Source organism: Rhinolophus ferrumequinum, chromosome 10 (assembly GCF_004115265.2).
Source record: "Rhinolophus ferrumequinum isolate MPI-CBG mRhiFer1 chromosome 10, mRhiFer1_v1.p, whole genome shotgun sequence".
In the NCBI taxonomy this organism is placed as follows: Eukaryota; Metazoa; Chordata; class Mammalia; order Chiroptera; family Rhinolophidae; genus Rhinolophus; species Rhinolophus ferrumequinum.
Window position 1 is genome coordinate 89,879,127 of NC_046293.1, and position 20,153 is coordinate 89,899,279.

Consider the following 20,153-nt stretch of genomic DNA (forward strand, 5'->3'; position numbering starts at 1 on the left):
GGGTCTCTTGATGGGTTTTCTTCCAAGCCAGTTTCTTAGCCCCTGGGCATGCTGGGCAAACTACCATGTACACAGAAGGAGATAAAACTTAAAGAACTCATAACCCTGGAAAGTGCTACGGGCAGAAAAATAGAGGCATCAAACAATTCTGGAAAGATTTATGACAGAGCCATAAATGGCAACACAGAAGCTGAGATACACCGAAACTTTGAGGCTGATGGGACTAAAGAACCAGCCCCTTCCATGGCACGTTCCATAGGGCCACTGTCCAACACAAAAACGCCACTGTGGAAAATGGATGGCCATTCTCTGACCCAAAGTGACAATTTCTCTGTTTGCATGATAACCATACAGAAAATAATTTTTTTTCCCCCGATACTGACTTGGTTGAAGAAAGAGACAGGAGGGGGTGTGATTAGAATCCAGATCTCTGACTCTAAGTACATGTTCTTCACACTATATCATGGGAAAGAAGGAGCTCACGGCAACCTAGATGTTGGGGCTGCCATCTTGGTCTTTGGAGCTCCTTAATGGATCACTGAGGCTCTAGCTGTGCTGAGAAAAGGCATGGTTGGTGTCACCTACAAGCCAGGTGGTAGGAAGTGAGAAAAATCTCAGAGGAGCTGGAGCTTCCTTTTACTGGGTTATGTCTTCTATAGAATTGCCTGTGGGCGGGACTTGCAGCTTCCATCATGAGACCCCTGAGAATATCGAGCTTCTACACTGGTAGCCTTATTGCTGCTCAGCCTCACGAAGCATGTGGATTCCCACCACCTCCCTGAGTGTCTGTCTGTTTCCGCACTGGCCAACCTCGTTGGGCGGTTCCATCTTAACTAGATATTTAGTGCCTCTCCTCTTAGTCCTCAGACTTTCAGGGAAATTCTTAGATTTTTGGTTTACAACTGTAGGGTCTCCCACCCTTTCTCGTGCCTACTTAGAACACTCTCTACTTTCTCTCCTCTGTGCCCTTAGTTAATTGTCCAAGAAAGCCGGGCTGCGTGGTTTGCACTGCGCTAGCTGGCTCAGAGCCACAGTGCCTGCCTGCTCTGCCCAGCCGAATGTTACAGAGAGTGCTCTGCTTTCAACCTCCCCCTTGATGTTTTAAGACCATAATCTGCACACACAGTTTTTATTTGTGTACTTTTCTCAAGGTTCTGAGCTATTGGAAGGCATTACTCATAACCCAATTTGGTAAAAATCTATCTAGATACTCAAGGTTGAATTAAATATACCAAGTATTTGTAAGCACCTCTCTCACTCCCTTAATAGTAAGAGGGAGGAGGATGGTGTGCATTTGAAACCTAAAAATCAAGTATTCAGCAAAATACTGGTAAGATCCAGCAACCTGTGCAGCCAGGCAACTCTGCATGATGAAACCTGCTGGCTGCAAATGATACATTCAACCTTAAAGATGGCTTGACATTCCAAAGCCTGGGAAGCAAGCTGCTTTTGTTGAGAGGCATGTGTCTGAACAGAGCGAGCACTATGGGGAAGGTCTCTCACTTGCTAGGAGGGGTGAGCAACCAATGTGTCCATCGGGTCTGAAAATATCACTCCTAACACTGCACCCTACACCTCCACCCCACCCCCCCCCACCCCCACCGAACAAAGAACTGTCTTTAGAGTTCAACACTGAGCTCCTCTCCTCTCCTGTGTTTGTACTGACATATGGTTGAACCCCAGTGAAGCCTGGTGTTCGGAGGCCTGGTCTGTGATGTGACACCTCCCATCTTTAGTATTTAACACCCAGGAATATAAGCCTTAACATGTGTCAACTGTTGGTTTTCTCTTTAGCACCCAAGAGAAAAGAGGGCTAATGTTATTCAATAGTTGGAATTTCTTTAGGAGGAAAGACACTTTCTTCTCTGATTTACACCCTCCTTATTCAAGAGGAAGAAAGCGGAGTGTGTCCCTGGGACATGAGAAAGGTGTTGGGCTAATTGTGTTTGAGGGAAGGATGAACTTACCAGATGCAAACAATGTGTGCCTTTCATGGGAGAGCCTCAACCTGGGAAGGTTTTGCTCTGGGCCCACCTGCCTTTTGACTGACTTGGAAGAAGCCAGTTGTGGGTATCAGCAGAGCTGGGACGACATAATAGGAAGTTTCTGAAGGTCCTAACAAACGTTTCTCTCATTCTGCAATGGCCGCCATGTCTGGCTTTCTAAATGGGGAGATTGAGCAACACCTGTCTTTTCAGGAGACCATTCGGGGACTATAAATTCTATTAAATAGCACTCCTTCTCTGACTTTGCAATTAAAATGGCACTTTGCTCATAAATGTAGAGCAGTAACAATACTTTCTGAAGCAATTCTGAAAGTCCTCTTTCATGATGTCTTTGGTTGCACTGTTGTGGCTGCCTCGATGTCCTGAATCATTTTGACTTTAGGGAAGAGCCAGAAGTCGCCTGGTGCCAGATCCAGTGAATAAGGTGGATGAGGACACACTGTAATGTTTTTATTGGACAGAAATTGCAGTACCAGAAGTGATGTGTGTAATGGAGCATTTCTGTTGTGATCACAAAATATGGTGAATGCTGCTGCCGAGTGCCATCCAATGGAAAGGCAGCGTTCTTCAATCCGGGAAGCGGCACGTTGAACCTTAGTAACAGTGTGTGACACGTTTCAACTTGTTCAGTGCAGTAAGTCGGGTGTGAGCTACGGTTGGAGAAGGTGTGTTTTAAAGTGTGTCGTAAATCATCCTCCATCATGACAATGCTCCGTGTCACACATCGCTTCTGGTATACAGCAGTTTCTGTCAAATAAAAACATTACGGTGTGTCCTCATCCATCTTATTCACTGGATCTGGCACCACACGACTTCTGGCTCTTCCCCAAAGTCAAAATGATTCAGGACATTGAGGCAGCCACAACAGCACAACTAAAGACACTCATGAAAGAGGACTTCCAGAACTGCTTCAGAAAGTGGCAAGAATGATGGGATAAGTGTGTTCAAAGTGAGGGGGGATATTCTGAGGGGGATTAATGGCAATGTGTCTTTTATTGTAATATTTTTTTTTTAAATTTAAACATTCACTGTATTGTTTGATCACATCTTGCACCATCGTGGGTTAAACTTACATCTTTGTCTTACAGAGCTCAAGGCACTTCTTTGGAAGGAAGGGATAAGTGTAACTATTTTCATTTTATTGATAAAGGAATGATGAGGAGAAGAGGGTATAGTAAAGTAACCATAGATACGTAAGTGTCGGTATCAGCCTGAACACTTAAGTCATGGTGGCTGGCAGATGAAGACCACGTCAGCAGCAGCAGGCCTCATCCCAATGGTCGGTCAGAGGACTGGCCACACAGACAAGGCAGAGGGGTAGAAAGGAATCCATCCTTCTAGAGTACATGGCAGGAGGAGCCATTTTACATATGCTGCTCCTAGTTAATCTTCGTAAGGACCCTGTGAAGTGGGTATTACTTTCATTTTACAAATCAGAAATCAGTGCGTTGTGAAAGTTCACTTGTCCAGGAACTGAATGCAAGTCTGTGTGACAAAGGCTGTGTGATCTATCCCCTACACCAGGCAGAACTGACTTCCATCACGTCTCCAAGGTTGAAATCCACTGCATTGGATAGTGCTGCTTTAGGAGCAAAATCTCAGGGTTCCATCTGAGATTCTACTAGCTTAAAACTGCTGTCTGGGAGCCAGAGACACCTAGGAGTGGCGTCTGTGATGGTCTCAAAATTTGGGGTGAGAGTAGGAAAAAGTTAATTTATATATGAAATTTTATTTTGGGTGCCTTTTAATCTATTCTTGGACTCTCTAGAGAAAGTTCTTTGTACAAAGAAGCTCTCACCTACTTTGCCACATAGAAGAAAAAGCACTCCATCACCAAGTACCCCTTAAGAGGGCGACTTAGACTTTGGTCGAAATGAATTGGGCCATCACTTTTAAAGTGGATCATTCCAGTAAAGGATGGGGAACTTATTATTTTCAAACAGATCACCATGGTGGTGACCTAAAAAGGCCCGAGTGAAGCTGGCAGTGTAGCTCTGAGCGTGGGGCTTCGGTTCCTTCCTCTGTAATTTCATGTGCACTTTTTCACATTAGGTGCTACTCTTGATATTTCTATTTCATTTGATTTAATGCTGACTTAAAAAAAGAAATATTTCATGAGATTACCCATTTGCTACCCCAAATATATTAGAAACATTTAAAATGGAATTAATTTCTCCCTAGCAAAGAGAAGCAACTCTAAACATGTAATTAAGATCAAGAGATTTTTTTTTTAAAAAAAGGTTGGCCAGCAGTGAAGTATATTGTTGATTTTGTTCCAATTTTAGTATATGTGTTGCTGAAGCGGGCACAGTCATTGATTTGGGGATAACAGATCCATGTGTGTCCCTCTCTTCGACTCATTCTCCTTATAAGAATACTGAAATATATAAGCAATTATATAATTCCAAATATTCTGTTAGAAAGTCATGTGAGTTTTTCAGTGTTAGATGTTGTACAAGATATCAAAGAAACAAAAGTCCCTTCCTAAATGTAGGAGGATGCCAGTAGGCCCCTCAGCCCGAGTATGGCACAAGACAAGGGTTCAGTGAGAGCCATGGACTTCCCGCCCAACTCTCCTCCTCAGAAGACAAAGTACACTCCTGTGGGACGTGGGGAGGTGGTCTTCCCATAAACCCTTTGCTTGATGTCGTGCCTGAATTAAGGTCTGAAGCTGAAAGCCCAAGTCTTGGCCTCAGAAGCTGTGAGGAAACCTACTTTCCCCATGCCTCTTTTTATGACCTATAAAATGAGAATAAAACCTGTCTTCTGCGCAGTCCTGTAGAGATCTTTTTATGATCCAGGAATAAAAAGGGCTGTAGAAATGCAAAGCTTTATTTATTACTAATACTCAGCAGGGACTAATCCCCAGGCCCACTCTTTTGGGCCTTAACAACTTGGCAAGGGCTCTTCTGACTCCTTCCAAGATTAAGCTCCTCATCTCTGTGAACACAAAAATCAATCTGCTTCAAGCTTTAAGAATCCATATCATTATGTCCCGAACAATCCACTATCTATCCTCAGAGGCTAAGAAAAGGCTTTAAAATCTTCTGTGACCTTCCTCTCAGCACGTTTTGCTAAAGATGATAAAAATGTTCATTTGGAAGCACAGGCAGGCATATTCTGCTGGTTGAGTCCAAAAGAAACAACATGAGTGAGGATAAATGAAGTGTTACTGGAAATCTGGGCCACTTGTGGGCTCCTAGAACAGCTGTCCTCTAGAAATCAGCTATAAATACCTTTAGAAATAATTTCCCTTCAGAGGCCTGGGGAAAACATGCAAATTGGACTTTTGCAAATGAAAGGTTTACTTTGTCCGAAAAACCAGCGTTACTTCCAAAGGCTGGGTAAGGGCCATGCAGGTTCGTCTGTGAGTGGACACTGCCACCTGGTGGTCGGCGTGCACTGTAGCACAAGGAGCTCGGGAACGGGCGATACACGTTCTGTGTTCACCAGAGGTATTAGAAAAGAAAACAAGTTTCCAGAACAGCCGTCCCTATGGAGAGGCTAAATCTTCTAGAAATGGCCCCATGCATGTAAGAAAAAAATAATTTAAGTGTGGCATTTACTGTGTAATATGAGCCAAGGACTTTCTACCCACTCAATTCTTAGTACCAGGTATACTGAAGGATGTGATAAAAAAAAAAAACCACACAAAATAAAACACCTTGACTGAAAGAAAGGCTGAAACATTTTACTTCATATTATACATACTTTTTAAAAAAAGGCAGAAACATTCAGGGTAACACCATTTAACATGAAAGAACCTTGAGCTGGAGGACCTTGAAAATGCTTTGCTTTCACGTAGTCTTTTTCATGGCTGCTTGTGTCATGCTGAAGAGATAAGCTTCATAGATTATATTTAAGAAGTTGTCATCATTCTGGAAAACAAAATCAAAAGACCCGTGGGAATGTGATTTGTTTGGCAGAAACAAAAGGCTTCCACGCTTGGGCTGAACTGGCCTTTTGATCCTAAGATGCTCGTTTCTACCTGCTTGCTGTAACAGCCGGTAGTTGTGAACTGCATATGTGAATGTTAGGTGGGGTTGAAGGTGAGGCCGGACAGAGTTCGCTGCTGGTTTTCAACTGAAAACCAGTGTGTTGCATGCAGCGCGATGGGCAACCACGTGGCATATGGAACGAGGGTCACTCGTGAAAAGCCCAGGTCTGTTGGTGAAAACAGAGATCCCCAAAGGCTGGATAGGGAGGAGGTGATCCATGTCAGCAGTTCTCACAGTTTGGTTAGGAATTGCTAGTGGCTCTTAAAGGTCCTCTAAAGTGTATATTTTGTTTTTGGCGTTAGTTAGGATTTTACTTGCAATATGCTTCATTGGTATCTGATCAAAGCCAGTACAACTCTCCCATTAGTTATGGAAAGCTTTGGCCGTGCTAAGTGGACAGTAGTGAGACTGGCAGTCTCTGGGCTTTTCTGCCCGCTAAGGGCTGCTGGAGAGTCACGGGTCTAATCAGTGGTTTTGTTTTTAATTCTGGAGACTTCTCCCTCCCACACAAATCCTTTACAGCTTTAGTAACTCACCCACATTTCATTTTCCCATCATCCTCTCTTGGCACCCCCCACCCGACAGTTAGCATTATTCTCATGCAACAAGGAGAACTACTTATTCCTGTTTTTCTTACAAAGTTGCCACAAAGTCCCTGTGCATGAGACTGTCCCACCAACAGGCCAAGGTTACACACAGACTGAGTACCTTCTAACAGTTGATCAGGAAAATATGTTTAAAACACGGGGAAAATGAAACGTATGCAGAGAGTGGAGGGAACATAAATATACCTTCTAACTAGGAACACACAGGGACTGAGCTAGGTCTTCAGAGTCCTGGCTCCTGCACAGAGACCTCTGGAACAATGTGATTTAAATGGAATGAACTGTAAAATTCCAATGTAAAGGTCTTTTTTCCTGTATTGCTCACAGATGTCCCACCTAAGTCCTCATGAACTTATCACAAATGACTTAAAAGGGTGGCAAACACTCATATGCGGATATTTGTGAGTAAGGCACAATCAGTTGGCTGTCTTTAGCAGATTATTCTGCTTTCACACTCCGATGCTGACTTCTAAGACCCCATTCCTTACATTCTAAAATACGTTCTCTTTAAAAATGTTTTTACTAATAGAGATCATCTTCTTTTTAAGAAGTATGAGACAACTGCAAAAGTGCTAGCCTACTTCCTAAAAGCTATCTGAAGCTTAAGCAAAGTACCACAAAAATTTTCTTAAAGACGGTCTATCACAAGTACACCTAAATACGTTAACTGAGGTGTCTAAACTCTGTCTGGGGAGGAGCATTCCCCTTTTCAAGGCCAGTTTATGTTTGGATGTGCTTTGCTAGGTGGAGAGCTGAGCGCCCACCCACCCAAGGCCGTGCTCCCCAGCCCCACCCCACCCGCTGCAGTGTGGGAGGAGCCCTCTGGAGTCAGCCAGCCGGATCCAGCTCTGCCCTTCACTAGCTGTGTGACCTCGGGCCAGTCACTTAGCCTCCTTTCCCTGTCTCTAAAACAGGAAAAATAATGGGGTTGTTGCATAGGGATTAAATGAATTAATGTCCGTAAAGCATATGAAACAGCGCCCGGCACAAAGCTCTATGGAAGCGGTAGCTGTTTGTTGTTGTTGTTACTATTTCATAGAGGCAAGGAAGACATATTATGAAAGTCCCTTTAGTGGCTGCTAAAGTCCCGTCACTCTATCCTGTTCTTATCAGCAGCCTTCAAAATTGTTTGTAAGCCCCGCTCTTGGCGGTCACAGCCATTACTGGCCATCCCCGGTCAGCTGGGACCATCCCCTAAGCGCTGCCGCTCGCTCCAGCTGGCCCTTGGTGCCCCACAGCACCTAGAATCCTCTCAGGGGCTGCCTAATTCTAAACTGTGTGCCTCCTTCTTTTCTGACAGGTGACGGCTTGGAGGACTCAGGCGGCTCTCCAGATTATAAAACCCTTGAGGAGCCGCAGTTCGTATTCTGCATGTCATCCAGCTAAGTGCAGAGCCACTGTGGTTCAGGGTGAGTTGTCTCCTCATCCTCTTATTATTGGGGAGTACTGAGTAGGCACCGGCTGCGTCTTAATTCACTCAGAGTGGCACCCATCAGGGCAGCAGGATCGGTAAAAGAAGAAGAAGACGGACGACGGCCCCTCCTACCTGAATGAGGGACAGAAGTGCTTCCTGAAGCTGCAGCTTGGTAAGTGGGCTGCTGGTGAGTACGGAGGGCCCCGGGCTCTGCAGAGGCAGCAGGAGGCTGCTGGAGGCGGCAGCTGGGTCCCAGCTTCCCAGCGGCAGGAGCCCGCCGTCCCTTTGCGTTGGTGGGGTACCGGTGGGCTGTGTGAACACCATGGGGGCCATAAGCAGAGAAGGAGCCACCGTCGGAGCCAGGGGCGGGGGGGACAGGACCTGCTCACGGCAAACAGACACAGGAGGCAGAAGTAAGTAGCGACTCATTGAAACGACAGGTACAGAGACAGAGGCCACTCACCCGCAAGAGGGCACAAAGCTGAGTTTAAACCTTAATGGTTGACAACTTCCAGATGGGAAAAGCTCAAAGGAGAGCTGGTTCCTGCTCAGCGCTCCACACACTTACTTCCCTTGTTCCAAAGCGGCTCTGACAGGCTGCTTGGCGACTATTGTTCCCATTGCATATAAAGCTTGGCCTCTGAAGTCATGTTTTGTTTTTCTGCTTTACTATCATCAGGTGGCAACATGCATTTAGGACTGCTGGCCTTTTCCTTGGGCCGAGCTGAGTTGGAGGCACACACATCTCCACGCCTGATTTCTCCGTGGAGGAACAGCCATGAAAGCAGCCTCCTGACTCACTTCTCACCAGGAGGGAGGTGAGGCATGATTCTCGGGTCCACCCCTGGCGGGCCCTTTCCCAATAGGATATGCCTGTTTGCAGAGAGCATAGCTTTCTGCTTTCCCGTGCTCAGCTTGCAGGGGCAGCCCCTGGGGGCTGGTCGTGCCCACTATTGCAGGTGACTTGTCTGCCTGGGCCAGTCTGTCACCTCACTCAGTGAATAGACCTAAAACCAAGCTTTCCAATGTCTCTCCCAGTTATGCAGTGACCTTGTGATCCGTATCTGCCTGCCTCCTACAGCTTTCTCTCATCTGTTTCTAACTCAGGTGAGCAAAAGGAATGTTACTTATCCACCTCCGAATGCCCCACGAGAACTTGAGGAGGGGACACAAGGCAGCCATCTAGGAGCTGCTGTGACTTTATAATCACTCCCTTGGTAGCTTTGCTTCCTTAACTGTCCCTTTCTGCTCCTGCAGGGGGTGGGGATGGGGGTGGGCAGCACTGTTAAGAAGAGCAGGGTGTGCTGACAGTGTGTACTTATTACTTGGCTCCACCGTGAGCACTGGGAAGAAAAAGGAATTTTGTGTGTGGACATTTATGTCAAACCATCAATCCCAATATTCCCAGTGTCCAACCTAAATCATCAAAGAGAAAAAATCAGATGTAAAAAAGGGGACAATATTACATTGAAATGAGGATAAGGGAGAATGACAAACACTGTTTCTATAGCAGTAGGTACCCGGATTTGAGATTTAACAAATAAGAAACAGGAGCACTCTCACTTGGGCGTCAGACACAGACTTATGCTATGTGCTCACAATCTTTGTTTTCCAAAAAAGTGAAAGATTTTTGAGGAATCATTTTAAGCTACTTACCAAAACATTTCAAACCACCAAAGATGACATATGTAATAAATAGGGAGAACTTCCTAATTTTTAAACCCAATGCATTTTCAGTGAATTTGTACCAATTCAAATGGGGAAGAAAAGTCCGATCTCCGGATGTCACCCCCAGGCAACGGACTAGCTTGTGGTTTCCTCACTGTTCTAAGTTAGGATGAACATACAGTGCCATCTTCCTTGAAGGATAGACCATTTCCTCCTGTCTGGAAGTTAGTGTATGCGGGCGGGTATGGTGAATGCATACTTTTCCCTCTCTTGCCCTTCATTAAGCTATACTGTGCCACGAATGACAGCAGGCTGCACCTTTCAGGCCTTAACTGGTTTTTCTGTGACTTCAAACGCCCCCAGGGCTGTGGGCTCTGCAGGGCAGTATGTCTGTGCCCTCATCACGATGTACCACATGCAGCACAACGGCTGGCAGGGAGTGTTGCTTAGAAACAGTTACGGAGTAAAGGGATAAACAATTCACTGTGGACTGAAATCACAAGAAGAGGTCAGATGTTTGATATCCCAGAACGATTTCAAAGCAGACCACAAGTTTGCATGGTCAGAGATTAGGGTAATTTTCCCCATGTCCATGTCCATGGCTTCAGACTTGGTAATATTGCGAAGACGTAACTCTACAAATAAAGCATCTCTGAAAGGAGGGAAGCTCCCAGATTGCTTAGCAAAGAAAAGATTCTCTTTCCAGGGAAGAAGTTAAGGTGATAATCAGATGCACAGAAGTGGCTCTGGCACCCTGTTCTAAACAGAGAAGTCCCCAGAGCACAGAAGCCACTTGTAAATTTCACTGCGTTATAGTAATAACCCCGCCCCCCTCCCTCAGTAGATATTTACCTGGAAGAGAGGGGCCTGCCTTTCTGTGCTGGATGTCTTGTCAATCCAGGACTCCAAGGGGTTCCCTGGTCTAGAGCTCTGAGTCACCACAGGAAACTTGGCTGCCAAGGCGGGTCGGTGAGAAGCGTGCAGCTGCTGCTCCTGCTGCACAATCTGAAGCTTTTTCAGTAACTCGTGAGGGGAGATCACTCCAGAAGCGCTAGCCTGATTGCCAGGGACGGGGAGCGTCTGTCTTGGGCATGCAGGCTGTTCTCTTCCATGAGCCTGACATCCTAGTGCTTGAGGCGGAAGGGAGCCATTGAAGTGTACCAGTTGTGGCCGAACGGCAGGGGTGGCAGCAGTCGTAGCTGAGCTGAGGCCTGGGGCAGCTGAGCTGGCAGGTGCTGGTGCACTGGGGTCGTACTTCTTCACTGCTCCTGGGGCACTGTGAAGCTTTTCTAACAAGTTCTGAGTTCTGGAAGCACTGTGCACACGATGAGAAGTGCCAGTGGTCTGGGGAGACGCTGGCTGGTCAGGTCCAGTAAAAACTTCCCCAGCAGAATGGGTACTGCCATTTTCACAGGGCCAGTTTTCAGGAAGCTCTGACAATGGGTGGAGGTCTGCACTCCGGACCAGGAGTTTCTGAATGGCTGGGCAGAGCTGCTTCTCAATGGGGGGTGAGTGTCTTTTGGGCTCCTCATAGGACAGGGAACGCACAACCCCCTGCCTAACTGGAAGCTTGTCTTGCTGCTGGTGGTGCTGGTGGAGGATCTGTCCAGGCCTCCCCAGTTTCCTGACATCGAACTTTGTCATGCTTCCCAAAGAGCGCCGTCAAGGACAAGTGTTGGGGTTCAGGGTCTAAGGTCTCTGGAAAACATAAAAATGTCCCCAAATGGGTCTATATACAATTTGGGGGGAGGAGCACATGAAACATAACTTTCCTAATAGATGATTTCTTCTACTTACAAAGGATCAATTAAGAGAGGATGAAAAAACTTAATTGTAATGTAACAAAACTTCACAAATTTGAGATCTTTTTAATGCCAAAAATTTTCACAGCATCCTCCCCTCCCACTCCCAAGAGAGCTGTTATGTCTTAGTACCTATTGATTGATGAAATAGGCGCATGGTCCTTAGTGGGCCTGGGTTCCACAGACTGGGGACCACTCTGATACAAAATTATACACACTAAGAGCTAAACAATCTCTTCAACAGGAATTCCATCTAACCTTGCAAAGTGTAAGTAAGAAGATGCTGTGAATACACAGGAATATGAGGATTTCAGAATTCCTGGTAGCTTTTTGCAGAATTATAGAAATTTAGGATAGGAAAGTAATTTAATCTAAATTGATCTTTTCAACTATATACTAGTATCTTTAAAAAGATCGTCAAATACACAAAATACACAAAAATACACAAAATCTACGTTGGGCTGGCTAGTTACAAAGCTGCTTCCTTCCTATTCTATATCAATTCTATCTCTTTCTGTTGCTTTCTGTATTGCTGGGCTAAGAAAACGGGAGGTTTATTCTCAAGTCAACATATTCTGGTTTCACTAGTAAAATAAAAAATTTCCATGAAAAGCAAACAATAAAAGAAAGCAAATAGATAATTAGAAAAGACTTATTTTTTAAAAAACACTCAATACAACCTTTCATTAGTCAGTCCTTATGTCTTTTAGCTCCATGTTCATTTTCAAAATTGATTTAAACCAATTCCTTTTAAAAAAACTTTAATGAGGAATAACCATAAGAAATGGAAATAGCCACATTATTTACAATCAATAATGGGACTTGCAGATTGGTAATTTTGTTAATGCTTTACTATTCTGAAATATTATATTTATACTCACACAAAAACTGCTGTCATATTTATATTTTAGATGCAAATCCAATGACATCAGGTCTAAAGGGGAATTTTGTACCACTCCCTAGGACAGGAATCCCATTCTGTGTATACAGCGCTGCCATCTGGTCCAAAGGAGATGCTCAGAAATGGTAAACTGGCTGTCATTCTCTTAGCAGCCTTGGCAAACCAACCACAAACTGCAGCAGAAGATGGCCTGATGGGTAATATTCCTGACAGTAACAAAGTCTGACAGTTTGTTGTTTATCTAAAAATACATTATCCACTAAGGAGTTCAAGTCCATAAGAGATTAGCATAGAATATGGGAAATTCCAAAAGTAAAAATGTTAACCCCTTTTGAGGAAGAGTAAATTATTAATAATGAAAAAATCTCTAATTTGTAATCTCTCTTTTGGATTTACCTTGGGCATCCTCGAACAGCACCAAGCCCTCCCTTGACTATACTCTGGGTACAAGTTCTTTAAGAATCCTGACGTCTAACCACTATGCTACACTCGTATGTAGCACTTTTTCTAGAATGAGTTCGTGAACTTGTCAGACCTCGAAATTTACATAATATTGGACGTCAACTGTAATAGAAAACAGAACAGAACGGAGAACAGTGTACCTGGCTGGGCTGAGGTATGCGCTGTGGCTGGTTTTCCCGGGGCTTCACTGGAATTGGTTTGATGAGATGGGGATTGTTGTAGTGGCGGATGAGCTGGTTATCTGTTTGTCTCAGAACAAGTTTTACAACTGCAATGGAAAAAAAACCTCACTTTTAGTGTAAAAGAAGCTTTAATCTTTTAAACAGAACATACCTTCTTGCTCTTTATATTATCTAATTGGTAGCTATTTGTTGATAGTTTCATGTACAAGGGAAAATCCTTTAATCTCCTCTGATTGAGCTACATTTGAGTATAAATCAAATTCAAATGTAATTTTCTTAGTTGCACAATTCAGTGCCCTAAAATATTACCAACAGCTTCATCAGTCTGCATACCTAGAGGCTCAGAGATACCTGGATACTTGAAAGAGGGCCGTTGATTATGCTTTAAGAAGGAACCGTTTAAAACATAGAGTCTACTGCTGTTCAATGATAAACAAGGACGAAAACTATCCTGAAATACTATGTCTGGATTGCAGTAGGGTTTTATTCACCCATTAGCAGTTGATTTAAAACTGGAGAGTTGCATCATCAAAGTAACTAAATCCTTTTTGGTCCACAAACCAAAAAGTAAAGCTGACTCAAACCAATGATTTAAAAATGACTACCTCATCTTTATTTAATAATAATGACTTTTTTGGATAAACAGAATAATTTCAAATCTGAGTGTTCTGAGCCACACACTACAAATTAGAAATTCAGAAAGGGAGAAGAGACATGCCTCATCAGTTCAAATACTGAATCATTATCTATCCTATGTTAATCTAACCAACCATACAATTGCTAACACAGCAGGATCCATGACAAAAGGAGCTCGGCAATGACATCGTGTCTAACTTTATTAAAACAACCGACATAAACACGCTACCTTCTGTACTACAGACTCCACGGCCAGGGCCTCGGGCCAGAAAGCACGTCACACTGTCCTGACCTGGAATGAGCTATTAACAGTCTTGTCCCTCAGAAACCAAGGTTCCTAGTGTGTTTTACAGTACTGGGCTGCATTTGCTAATTCAAAGATTTAGAGGTCCAGTGTCAATTACCACTGTGTTCACTTAGGTTTGTAAAATGAACTGTACAAAGGACTAATTATTTCTTCCAAGAATTCTGTCAATAATTTGGATTTGGCACTAGTATTAAATGGGATGTGGAATCACTTATGAGTCATGAAATGTTATTTCTAATTCTTCTTAGGTGAGTGATGGTGGTTAGTGGTATGGCTGCATGGACCAGCTGGCCTGGCTTTCCAAGATGTGGCTAACCAATACAAGATAAGAATCCAACCTAAGATATAGTCACTTACAAAATTTTAGCATGAAAAGCCGTAACTTCTGCTTGCTATTTAAAAAAAAAAAGTGGCTTATTTTTTCTGAATGACTCTTTCTGTACTTCTTCATTCTTTTTTTTCCCTAACTTTTATTTATTTAAGTGTGGTTTTCCAGGACCCCATCAGCTCCAAGTCCAAGTAGTTGTTTCAATCTAGTTGTGGAGGGTGCAGCTCACAGTGCCCCATGTGGGGATCGAACCAGCAACCTTGTTAAGAGCACCTCGCTCTAAACCAACTGAGCTACCTGGCCTCCCCCTGTACTTCTTTATTCTGTCTATTCAGGGACCTTGAATTTCAAGCAAAGAAAACCAGATTTTTCCCACCTTCACTGTGCATATATCTATACAGGCCAAGAGGCTCTCTGTCTCTTGCTGTGCATAATCCCCAGGTAAGACTTTTCTAAGTAAAATTGCCAGAAGCTGTTTTCTAAGTCACTGTAATTCTCTATGTATGTATGAAGCCTTGCTTTTATATAAAAATCACTCTCTATCAAATTGGTCAGAATTAAACATCATCCACCTCAATAGTATGTAGCTCATTTTCCAGTTGTTTAAGTTTCTATTCTTCTCCTGACCCAAATAACTTTAAAATACTTGGAAAAAAACCAGTTTTGGAAAAAAGTGTATAATGGATTCTTTATAGAGAACCTGAGGCACTTTTCTAAAGCCTCAAAAACTATGTCACATAATCCTATTTATCACACATAAACACATACACCTACCTATGCCAAGAGAAAAGTCCGAAAGAAAATATACTAAAAGTGTTAAAAGTAGACATCTTTGGGTTATAGGATTATGGGTGGTCTTTTATTTTTTTTTTACACGTTTTTTTTTATGTTAATTGAAAAAATTCAACAACAGTTAATAATTTCTTTAATTTCATAAATAAGTCACAGCTATATCGAGAAGAGAACTATTAATTCTTGCCTAAAACCACAGAACACAAAACAGTCCACTCCTGAATACTCAGAACCATCTATGCAGCCTATAGATCCTGTCTGGCCTACTTTTTTCTTACTGAGCTTGGGTTATTTTAGTGTTCATTTGCATCTCAACTGGAAGGAAAGAGGTAAAGGAGATAATGCTCAAACTGACATCATTGCTACTTTACAGCAAATTTATAGAAAGTTGTTTCTTAGGGGAGGAAGCATAAAATATTGATCCAAATAAGGTTTTCAAATGATTTTAACTTCACATAAAAAGTTGTACCTGGTATCACTTGGTTTCCCTTTACCAACATCATATACCTCATGCACAAAATGTTTCCTCCTCTTATTTTTCGGGATTTTCATGAATTTCAGAATTTTAGAGTTGGAGAGGATGTCAGGAGTCATTTAGTTTAATACTTATGCAGAGAAGTGAAATTCTTCTGCATACACTATTCCCAATATGTAATCATTCAGTCTCTTCTTGACCACTTCCAATAATGGAAAATTTCCTCACAACATGAGTTCTGAGGAAAAATCTTGCTTTCTCTTTTACCCTCTTTCCATTTCTCCCCTTTTCTATATCTCAGAACCAATTTGCTCCTGATCTCCACATTTCTGAAACCTCTGATGGTGTGTGACAGAGGAGACGACACAAACATAAGGCAAATATAAAGATGCAATGGACATTAAAGGGGGAGCATAACATATCTGGGTGCGGAGGTCCGAAATAACAAGATGGACAAAGAACATTTGAAATGGGCCTTGAAAACTGATCATATTTGACGGGTAAAGAAGAGAGGGGATAGCATGGGAAAAGGCACGAAGGCACTCTGAGGAAGTAAGATAATTATTCTGTTTGGGAGGAGTTTCAAATATTTGTAGGGGGCAGTGGGAGTAGAAAGTAATGGGTTTAGAAGAATAGTCTGAGGCCATGCCATGGAAGGCTTGAAGAGTCCACAGGTTCACATACCAGGCGATGAGAAACCAAGAAGAATTTAGACCAGGGGAATAAAATGATCATGCAGGAGCTTCTAGAAAGTTACATCACGTCACCAGGCTGTGAATGGCAGCAGGAACAATGTCTTCTGTTATTTATCTCACAGGCTGGAGCAATAAGTGTTCTATCTATAACATGTGTTGGATTTTATAGAAAAGTATAGTCTATACACTGATTAATATGTGGACTTTCATGTCAGCATTATAAGAACCAATCTGTGGGGGCACAGGAAGAACAAAACCTTGTTTTGACCTCAACAAGTTTATAGTGTCGTGGGACAAGGTGACTTAAATGTAATGAATAAGGAAGAACAAAGTAAGTTCTAAATAGTAAGAGACTGGAGAGTTCAGTGGGAAGAAGAATTAACTTGAATGAAGTGACCCAGGAAAATTCCATGTAGAAGGTGTCATTTTAACTGGGCCTTACAGGACATGTAGAGTCTGAAGGGCAAAACCATTCCAAGTTGCAGGTATAGTATAAAGTGAAGTCTCCAAAGCCATGTTGAGTGAGGGTGTGTGCGCGCGTGCACTGTGTTCTTTTATGACATAGACAGATGTGGCTACAAGAGTAGGCACTGGAGAGGCTCAGGAAACAAGTTTATTATACTCACAGGTCCCAGACACAGGAGGCACAGCCCATCACATAGGGCCACATGGGGAAGCCTCAGGGTGGTCAGGAGGCAGAGAACAGGAGCATGGGGAAAGCAAAGACAAAGCCTTCGCAGGGGTTTCTGCACCTCGGGACTGGCTAGTTTGAGTCCTTTCAGCAGGCTCTCAACTACATGGCTGGTCCCTAGGGGCCTGGCCTGACCTGAGATGTTAATTAGGGCCAAGGAATACTGCCCCTGGGGTAGGCAGGGTAGACCTGGCCAGATAGAGGAGGGATGGCTCTGGATGTTAGTTTTGCATATCACAGGCATGTTTCTGGCTGGGCTCTTGGCTCTAAGAATTGGCTAGTCAGGGAGGAGGAGTCTGTCCCCAAACAGAAGATTTTTGAGATGTCAAAACATTTTAAACTATAAACAATGTGTGTGTGTTAAGAGGAGAGAAGGAGAAAAAAAGAACATAATTTTTGTTCAATATTTGCATTTATTATTTATTGGCCATTGTTATGCTGTCTTCATAAAACCTAAGTTCCTAGAGAGTAAAATGTCACGTTTTAAGATTAATCTTTAGTGTGTCTCACATAATACAATTAATAAAGTATAATTATTTGACTAGTTGCCAAGTCATTAGCATACTTTTTAATGACTGATGAAGAATTAAACAAAATAAACACCTATTATAGAAATAGTTGTTACTGACTGAAGCTGAGATTCAAGTATCCTTCTCCAAGCCCTATGATAAAAGGGTAATGAAACTCTGGTTTATTCATAGTCATTCATTCATTCAACAACCATTTATTTAGCACTTACTATGTACCAGGAACTCTGAGGAAGACTAGGGACAGGAAGATGAATAAGGAATGTTCTTTGTACTCCTCAGTCTAACAATCAGGAGAGTTAACAAAGGCATGTTAAAGAAACCCAGTCAGTTGCCTTCAGTAGGTCTCACGTCCTTCGGGATTTTTTCTGACTGCTTCCTGGTGGTGCCATTTAATTTGTTTTCTACCCGCCCTGCACCCCTCCCCGCTTTCATTTTCTGTAAACTAGAAAGTTAGAGCTCAAGACTTAGATTCAGGATCAACTCTTCTGGTAAGAATATTTCTAGGTGGTGCTATACATTTCACATTATATCACATTAGGAGGCACACAATATCTGTTATTCAATTTTTAATGATGCTATCCGTGGGTTCAGGTGATGGCAGCCTAACCCTTTCATGGTCAAGTTTCCATCGACCCTTCTCATCACATTAACATTACTGATGATCATTGCCTGAATCAATTATTTTACTAGGGTGTTTTTAACTTCTATCGTTCCATCTACAGTGAGAAGGGGGGGAATTCTTGGAATTTTTTGATAGAGAACTTTTCCCTCATCAACCAGGGCTGTCTGGTTACCGGAAATATGTTCCATAATGGCCAGGTAGAATAAATGCTTAATTCTTTTCCATTAACTATCACTTTTCAGAGAAAGGAGCTGGTGTCCTAGTGCCATGCAGGGTGCCATGCAGGGTCTCAGCTCCCTCTCCCCACATAAGAACGCAGGACATGGCGAAGCCAAAAAGAAACACCCACGGAGCCATAGATAGGGGAGTCATACCACTATATTCTCGCTGGCGGCTGGGTTGGAGACACAGGAAGCAGGAGCCACACGATCCGCAACCCGCCGTCCACTTCTCTCTGCCAACCAATCCCACTTGCTAACTGCAATCCGCTCTTGCCAGCTCAGCCACCATCTTCTTGCTAGCCCCCATTTGCTGCTAGCGTAGCCACAGCAGTTATATTAGCGGCCAGTGCCTCACTGGTTACATCTGATGGCCATCCAGTCACAGTTGATGGTGATTTATTACCTGAGCCAGCACCTTTCCACCTGAGGCCGAGAGCCTGGAAACTGCACTCCTGGCTGGCTCTGTCCCCACACCTTGTACTTCCAAAATAGCCAATAGTTATTTTTTGTTTTGTGTTAGATGTTTGGTTGCTTGCTCTCTTTCATCACCATGAACTCATAGATTTCATACATTCCATGGATTTCAATCCACTGCCGTCATCCCTATTGGTGTTGGAATCTGAGGCTTTGGTTACTGGTCCTTTGAGGCTGACTATACCGTGCCCCGTTCACAGGACCCTATTTGTTTGACTTTCCTATCCCAGACCTGGAATCAGGAGTTTCGTTAAAGAGCCCTGATACCTTTCAGGAGGGAACAGTACTTAGAAACAATAATCTGGGGGTTAGAGGTGTTTATTGCTACTAGGTTGTCACTTATTTCTAGGTCTTTTCGGGAAAGTGTTAGGAACTACACATTTAAGAAACAAAACGTCAACCAAACTCTGATATTTCCACTTAAAATTTAACATTATGTACTTTTAACTTAATTTTTTTCTCTTACACTGAAAGTTTGTTCTGACCACAAAGTTGGTCACACAGGTTTGAACTACGCAGAAACACTATATGTGATTTTTTCAATAAATACAGTAAATGTATTTTCTCTTCCTTCTGAATTTCTTAACATCTTTTCTAGCATTTTATTGTAAGAATATAGTATGTAACACATGTTAACATATAACGTATGTGTCAATCAACTGTTTTCTGTTATCAGTAAGGCTTCTGGTCAACAGTAGGCTATTAGTGAAGTTTTGGGACAGTCAAAATTATACCTCGATTTTCAACTGTGTGTGTGTGTGGGGGGGGGTTCAGGGCCCCTACCCCTGCATTGTTCAAGGGTCAACAGTACTCATTTATTATTTCCCATGACAGCGGGAAAATTACAATGCCAATATTACTACTAACAATAAAACTACTGAACGAAGTTGATAATTTCTTGGCAGTTCTTTTTTGTCCTTAAAATATAATCCACTAAGGGTGTTTAATTCAAATAAGGGGTTCTGAAGTCACTCTAATTCTTTTCTAAGTAATTATGTCATAATATGATATTCATTTATGTACCTTTATTCATCTAATTTTCAAATTCTAGGGTTTTTTATTTTTCTTAATTTAATTTTTTTGCCCATGTTTCTAGAGTGTTGATCTTTTTCTCAGATTTTATAAAAGTGCTTTATACAATAAAAAAATTAACCCTCTTTCCGTTGTTTAGGTGTAAATATTTCTTCTCAGTTTTAATATCTTTTCGCTTTGCATGTATGTTTTTTAAATTATGCGACATTTATTTTTTATTTTTATGTATAATAGTTAAATTAATTGCTTTTGGGTTTTGAGATGTAATAGAAAGATTTCCCCTTTCCCAGATTACAAAGAAATTCATACATG

The 20,153-nt window shown here is 42.6% G+C and overlaps 1 protein-coding gene across 1 annotated transcript in view; it reads right to left on the reverse strand.

Moving 5' to 3' along the window:
* Positions 1-5,786: 5,786 nt before the first annotated feature.
* DCP1B (decapping mRNA 1B) overlaps positions 5,787-20,153 on the reverse strand; it is a 51,883-nt gene continuing 37,516 nt past the window's right edge. Inside the window, 6 exon segments of the mRNA XM_033118398.1 lie at positions 5,787-5,884; positions 8,156-8,404; positions 10,544-11,302; positions 11,304-11,387; positions 12,997-13,079; positions 13,082-13,105. Of these exon segments, the coding sequence (XP_032974289.1) occupies positions 5,804-5,884; positions 8,156-8,404; positions 10,544-11,302; positions 11,304-11,387; positions 12,997-13,079; positions 13,082-13,105 (1,280 nt within the window). The 3' untranslated portion in view covers positions 5,787-5,803.